General features: G+C 38.9%; 1 protein-coding gene across 1 annotated transcript in view; it reads right to left on the bottom strand.

Moving 5' to 3' along the window:
* Positions 1–228: 228 nt before the first annotated feature.
* c3h11orf65 (chromosome 3 C11orf65 homolog) overlaps positions 229–7968 on the bottom strand; it is a 57347-nt gene continuing 49607 nt past the window's right edge. Inside the window, exons 8-10 of the mRNA XM_059964279.1 lie at positions 6798–6968; positions 2950–3005; positions 229–1139 (exon numbers count right to left, since the gene is read on the bottom strand). Coding sequence (XP_059820262.1) covers positions 2951–3005; positions 6798–6968 — 226 coding nt within the window. The 3' untranslated portion in view covers positions 229–1139; position 2950. The remainder of the gene's footprint in view (positions 1140–2949; positions 3006–6797; positions 6969–7968) is intronic.

Here is a 7968-nt window from a genome sequence, read left to right as displayed (position 1 = left end):
ACACCTGGAATATTGTGTACAGTTTTGGTCTCCAGGTTTAAGGAAGGACATTCTGGCAATTGAGGAAGTGCAGCGTAGATTCACTAGGTTGATTCCTGGGATGGCAGGGCTGTCTTACGCAGAGAGATTGGAGAGATTGGGCTTGTACACGCTGGAATTGAGGAGATTGAGAGGGGATCTGATTGAAACGTTTAAGATAATTAAAGGATTTGATAGGATTGAGGCGGGAAATATGTTCCAGATGTTGGGAGAGTCCAGTACCAGAGGGCATGGATTGAGAATAAGAGGTCAGTTATTTAAAACAGAGTTGAGGAAGAGCTTCTTCTCCCAGAGAGTTGTGGAGGTGTGGAATGCACTGCCTCGGAAGACGGTGGAGGCCAATTCTCTGGATGCTTTCAAGAAGGAGCTGGATAGATATCTGATGGATAGGGGAATCAAGGGATATGGGGACAAGGCAGGGACTGGGTATTGATAGTGAATGATCAGCCATGATCTCAGAATGGCGGTGCAGACTTGAGGGGCCGAATGGTCTACTTCTGCACCTATTGTCTATAATTAGGTGATCAGGAAGCAACAATCACTTTTGATAGAATATATTTACTAGTATATCTTGTTTGAATTTAAACTGGTAAGCTGAAACATTCAGCGCTTAGAGCAAGTGAGGAAGTGAAAATCCTCGCAGTTTGATAGAGGCCCTTCATGAATTGATCTTTGTTCTTATTTATTTTATTATTTCCCTTTAGCATAATGTTGGGAGGAACTAATTGTGAGGATGGCTTCCTTATTCTTGGTGAAACTATTAGAGCAGCTTGACATCAGATGAAACTGAGGCCTGGGAGCTAAAGCTGAGACATTCTTCAATTTCATTTTATAGTAAGAATATTTGCTGATAAGTAAATTGATGACAAGTTATACATGAGTGCTTATAGTAGTGAAATAATTCATTGGTGCCATGGTTTTCATCCAAGAAAATAATTGCATTTTAGGTGCTTTCTTTATTCAAAAGTTAACTTGATTGCTCATTGATTCTTCTTGAATAACTGGTATGTTATGTTGAACATTTCTCCACCATAGCACATCATTGATCATTAAAAATAGACGATTGCAGGGTTCATTTTTCGACTGGCAACACCTCGTTTCTGTAGATAAAATTCAAAAACAGAATTTGATGCATGAATTCATGGATATTTGTCTTGCAATGTCCTTACTTGAATATACCAGCTTCTGAAGGTGCATCTATTTGGCTATGGCCAATTTGCAAAATGCATTTTGCATTATAATGTACTGCAAATGAAATCTTTATGCAGACTGGTAACTAATGGTGTAGAAGTATAAACAGGAAGTAATTTATGAAAGTGAATACATTTAATTAATTAATCTATTATTTCATTTTCTAGCATACTTCAAAAAGAAACATCCAATTTTTGATTGTAGTATACTTGAATTAAAAATGATCTGCATCTGACTAATGCAGATAATTTCAGAAAGCCAACAATGGGACACTTTCAGATATCAGGGAAGTAGTGATATTTAATTATCTTTTTCTTTCTTCTTGTTTGCCTAATGGTTTGCTTATTGATTCTGAAGGGCCCATCATAATTATCTGTCAATTGAATTGTTCAATTATTCCAGTGATTGTTCCATGTACGGTACAATAAACAATACTTAAGAGGTTTGGAAAAGGAATAACAATATTTCCTTGACAATGTTCCATGCTGTTGCACTAAGTTCACCAATAATTCAATGATAAAACAACAGGACTTTTTATTAATCCATAGGACATTGGTATCATTGATAACACCAGCATCTAAATCAAATATCTCTTGAGAAGGTGGGAGAGCCATGTTGTCCAAGGTAAAGGTGCTGTCAAGTGATGGTGTTTCCCTGCATTTTGCCACCTTCATTATTCAAGGATAAGGAAGTTGTGATTTTCGGAGCTGCTACTTTGGTGAACTCTTGGTGAGTTGCAGATAGTACCCTGTGGCAGATGTGATCTGTGGCAGTGAAAATAATATATCCTTTAGGTGGTGATCGACAATTAGAATGTCTGTTTTATGCCGGAGGGTGTTGAGCTTCTTGAATGCTACTGACGTTATCCCAGAAATTAGACAGTATTTCATCAGGTGTTTTATAATGGAACAGTACAGAATCAGAATGACATGATATTTGGTGTTTGAAAGGAGCAGTATGGTGTAAAGACATAAAATTAACATAAATTACAAAATAGGTAGCGCAAAAGGAATAATGAGATAGGTATTCGAGGGTTCATGGACTGTTCAGAGATCTGATGGTGGAGGGGGAAGAAGCTGTTCTTTAATCATTGAGTGTACATCCTCTTGTGATGCTTTGATTTGGAGCCTTCATACCAGGCAGGGAAGCAACCATTCAGAATGTTCTCCCCTATACACCTGTTGTTCAAGTTTATTGTCACATGACTGTACATATATACAACCAAACAAAAACAATGTTCTTCTGATCCACATTGACCCACAAAACTTGTCACACACAGTACATGAAACAAAATATTACCATGAATTAGTTAATATGATCCAAAGTGTTACTGTTCTCGTCACAACACCTCAGTATTGGCAGGGTATTCATTAGTCTCAGCCTGAGGGAAGAAGCTGTTACCCAGTCTGACAATTCCAGTCCTGATGCTCCTGTACCTCCTTCCTAATAATAGTGGGACGAAGAGATTGTGGGATAGCTCATAGGGATCCTCAACAATACTTCAGGCCCTTCGTCTACAATGCTCCCAGTAAATGACACAAATGGGTGGGGGGAGATCCCTGGGAACCTCTTAGCAATTTTACTAGCCTCTGCAAGTTATTGGGGTCCAAGATTTCCAACAAGAAATTTGACATACTGAATCTTCTCAAACTCCTAAAAAAGTAGCTGGAACATTGCTGGCCCAAGTGCAGTAAATACTAGAACTAAGTAAAGAGGTACCTTAGTAAGCTGCAGAAGAGTTGCTACATGCAATTTTCATCCAATCTTTTAAGTATCTGAAAAAGAATGCATCATCATTCATTAGTGATTCTTGGTTATTAAGCATTATATGAAGTATGATTTATACACTAGTTAATATTAAGACTATAAGATATAGGAGCAGAATTAGCCCATACAGCCCATCGAGTCTGCTCCACCATTCCATCATGGTTGCTTCCGGATCCCACTCAACCCCATATACCTGCCTTCTCACTATATCGTTTGATGCCCTGACTGATCAGGAAACAATCAGCTTCCCCCTTAAACATACCCTCAGACTTGGCTTCCACCGCAGTCTTTGGCACAGCATTTCACAGATTCACTACTCACTGGCTAAAGAAATTCTTCCCTACCTCTGTTCTAAAAGATAACCCCTCAATTGTTAACCCCTTTGTTCCAGGAATCATCCTCATGAACCTCCACTGCACTCTCTCCAATGACAATGCACCCTTTCTAAGATATGGGGCCCAAAACCGTTGACCATACTCCAAGTGTGGCCGGACTATTATCTTATAAAGCCTCAGCATTATCTCCTTGCTTTTATATTCTATTCCTCTTGAAATAAATGCATTTATGCATTTATTTATGCATTCATGCATTGCATTTGCCTTCTTTACCACAAACTCAACCTGTAAGTTAACCTTCTAGGAGTCTTGCACAAGGGCTGCTAAGTCCATTTGCACCTCTGATGTTGCATATTAAAACCCCCGTGACAATCGTAACATTGCCCTTTTGACATGTGTTGTCTATCTCTCATTGTAATTTGTAGCCCACATCCTGGCTACTGTTCAGATCTTTTTACCCTTGCAGTTTCTTAACTTTACCACAAGGATTCTGCTTCTTCCAATCCTGTCACCTCTTTCTAAGGATTTGATTTCAAATTTTACCACAAAGTTGCCCCACCCCCCTTTACCTATCTTCTTGTCCTTTCAATACAATGTGCATCCTTGGATGTTAAACCTACTAAGAATTGGACACAATATTCAGCGAGCTTATTTCTACATTTATCTTTGAACAAATTTGTCACATGGGAACCTTTACAGCTTCAGACCTTTAAAATCTAAGTGTGCTTATGTATAGGGCCGAACATTAATAGTCTGATGACTGGGTGAGGGTGGGATGCTGAAACAGGTGGGGGACTGATAGTTGGATCTGGAAACTGTTGGGAAAACTACGGAAGTTTCGGCGGCATATATCAGTGGACTTGTATGTCCTCATTCAAGGAGCAGAATATTAGCTTGCTCGCACAGCAACTGGTTAGGTAAACTTATCAAATGTAGCCTTTTAGTGCAAGAGGGATCAAGTCTGAGCATAGGGAAACATATTTTACAGAGACTTCATCTGGAATACTACACACAATTTGGTCCCTGTTTTTAAAGGCTGGATATGTTTGTACTGAAGGCAGTTCAGAGAAGGCTCACAAAGTTAAAATTTCTTCTCTCAGAGAATCATGATTTTTTGAATTTTTCTATTTCAAAGAAAACGGGGTCATTATAAAATATATTCAAGGCTTAGGTAGGGAGATTTTTAAACTAGAGAAGAGTTGAGGTTTCTGGAGAACAGCAGGAAAATAAAGCCAAGATCAGACCTACAGTGATCTTTTGAATGGCAGAACAGGCTTGAGACCTTCTGTTCCTCCTGCTCTTACATTCTAATATTCTTACATGCTTTAATGAGAAGATTTTCAAATTTGTGTTGATTGAAATAAAGAAATAGTCTACTGGGCAACAAGAGACAAGGAAACACAATTTTTAAATTAGTTCCATGTTAAAAGAGAAATCCAAAATCCCTTTTGACATGAGAACTTTAAGTAAAGTAGAAAGCTTTGAGCAATTTTATTTTGAATTAGTACGTAGTGTACTGAGTATGGATCCAGAGGTAGTGTATGTTCATTGTGTAAGATGTGGATAAGTTTGGAGACCTCCAGTCTCCCTGATAACTGCATCTGCATGAAGTGGATCAAGCTGCAGCTCCTTAGAGACCATGTTAGCTAACTGTATCTGCAGCTCAATGACCTTCGGCTCATACAGGAGAAAGAGGAGGTGATAGATAGGCACTGCGGGGAGGTAGACAACCCTAAGTTGCAGGACACAGGTCCCTGGGTGACTGTCAGAAGAGGAAAATGGAACAGGCAGCCTGGTGCAGAGTACCCCTGTGGTCATTCCCTTCAATAATAAGTATACTGTGGGGAGCGGGGTGCAAACGAAGAGAAATTATTGGGAGCTAGCCTGACTTCAGTGGCTGTAGTTGATTATAAAGCATGAGGTTTTAAGGTACTTTGGGGCACATGATAAAAGGCCAAAGTCAGCATGGTTTTTTAAAGGGGAATTCTTGCCTGACAAACTTTTGGAATCCTTTGAATAAATAACAGGCAGAATAGACAAAGGAGAGTTACTGAATATTGTTTATTTTGATTTTCAGAAGGCTTTTGACAAAATGCCGCACATGAGGCTGCTTAATAAGAGCCTGTGGTTTTACAGGAAAGGTACTAGCATAGATAGATTGGCTAACTGGCAGGAGGCAAAGAGTGGGAATAAAAGGGGCTTTTTTTGGTGTCAGTGTCAGCTTCTTTTCACATTGTACGTCAATGATTTGGATGAAGGACTTGATGGCTTTGTGGCCAAGTTTGCAGACGATATGAAGATAGGTGAAAGGGAAGGTAATATTGAGGAAGCAGTGTGTCTGCAGAAAGACAGATTGGGGGAATGTGCAAAGAAGTGGCGGATGTAGGGAAGTGCATGGTCATGTACTTTGACAGATGGAATAAAGGTGTGGATTAGTTGTAAATGGGGAGAAAATACAAAAATCAGATGTGGGAATCCTCATGCAGGATTCCCTAAAGGTTAACTTCTAGGTTGAGTTGGTGTTGAGGAAAGCAAATGCAATATTAGCATTCATTTTGAAAGGAGTAAAATATAAAAGCAAGGATGTAATTCTTTCTCTGAGCAAGACAGAGATTTTTCAGACAAAAGGGATTCAAATTAAATGGGATAATATAGGAAAATGGAGTTGTAATCTAATATATATCTGTTATATTTTAACTGATCAGTAGATATCTGGACTATTTTTGCTCCTTTTACTTGTTCATTTTGGGTGACAGCATTTATGAATTACGACTCCAAGCCAGCCATAAAAATTTTGGTTAAAGATCAACATGATGCAAATAAATGAAATAAACATGACCATGTGGGTTTCCTCCAGGTGCTCTTGTTTCCTCCCACAGACCCAAGACATACTGGTCGGTGGGTTAACTGGTCATTGTAAATTGTGTTGTGATTCAGCTGGGATTAAATTGGGGGGGTGGTTACTGGGTGATGCTGCTCTACGGAATGGAAGGGCCTCTTACACACTGTATCTCAATAAAATAAAAAAACACGACCTTGACACACATCTTTCATTCTCAAGGCATTAAAAACTCAGAACTCCATACCCAACAGTATTGTAGCAGTGCCTTCATTGTATTGACCACAACAATTCAGAGAGGTTCTTTATCACATTCTTAAGCAATTTCAGATATGATACCAAATATATTTTCTGCTCATGATATTCACACTCATGAATTCAGAAAAAAATTGCAATTTTACTCAAAAATAATCATTGCTTTAAAATGTGCATGTCATTCACAGAAAGTTGGAAGACTCTAATTATTTTAAACTTCTAAAGTCGGAAGGAAAGTGGAGTAAAACCCAAGATTAACTCATCCAGAGCATAAAGCAGTGTGCAATAAAAATGTTTTCTTTGTAGACCTAATTTTAAACCCAATTCCTATGAGCAGTTCATGCATCTCATATTAAATATAATTTATTTACTTTTCAAAATTCAGTGCATTGGTCCATTCAAGAAGTTCATCCACTTCCCAATCTAGGACAGCATTTGGGCCATTTTGTTCTATACTGTTGATTACTCCCTCTGTTGCTCTTTGCACTAAAATAGACATATTTGGATCCAGTGTCTGGGCCTGCAGCATGCCCTCCTGGTACCTGGAAGACAATAAATTGACATGAAGAACAAACCTTTCTTCAGTTTATATTGTTACTGCAGGACGTATAGAATTAGGAACATTTTTCATCATGTAATGATCCAAATGTGATCGGTCTTTTAGCTTTGTTTAAACAAGGAAGGCCATTCAGATGACATCACTTCTAAAGATCCCAACTGCTTTAATTTATTTAGCCCTCGCAAGTGGACTACTGATCAGATAGTAGTCAGAGTCATATTGGAACATGCAACAGTTATCTGCTGAAAATAAGATTTTGGGGGATGGAGGGGAGAATTAAAAATATTAATTTTGCTCCCCAGAGCAAAATGTGTTTCCAGTTTAACATGCATGCCTAGCTCTACTTACACAGCTTACAATCAATGGAATGTTCAGCAGAGTAATTTGATGGAAGACAACAACACAATAACTAGAGGTTGGGGATGTAAGATTTTAAATTAGTCTTCTCAGTGTGCAGAAGCAATGGTTTACCAGACCCTACTAGCAGTGTTCCCTCAAATGTTTTTTTGTAGTTGCGTGAACCAACCATTCCTCTTAGCAGGAATTTTTTTACACAACCATAAAACTGTGCGGCACTTTAATATTAACATTATAGAAAAGAAAATTCCAGCGGCACGGTAACAAAGGCTACGTGTGTGGGAGCATTTCAGTTACTATGTGGCTACACATCTCTGCAGCTTGGAAGGAACAGTGCCTACTAGTCTTCTCCATTACCTAACTCTAAAAATCTTTTCCTAACAGTTCAGACAAATTCTAAGAGCAAGGGATTCAGTGGGAAGTTGAACAAGAAGCCTTGTATAGAAAATGCTGGATTTCATCAAACTGTGGGTGGGCATACAGGACATGATGCTTGCCCCAGAACTCGACCATTGAATTTGACCACTAAATTATAATGAAGGTGTGGTGAACTACATATACCTGTCTGGACACGCGCCCTGCTGACTGCTCCTGTGGCTCCTCCCACAGACCCCTGTATAAAGGCG

Source organism: Hypanus sabinus, chromosome 3 (genome assembly GCF_030144855.1).
Source record: "Hypanus sabinus isolate sHypSab1 chromosome 3, sHypSab1.hap1, whole genome shotgun sequence".
Lineage (NCBI taxonomy): Eukaryota > Metazoa > Chordata > Chondrichthyes > Myliobatiformes > Dasyatidae > Hypanus > Hypanus sabinus.
Note: the sequence above shows the minus strand (reverse complement) of the source record. Positions and strands in the feature narration are given on the sequence as shown.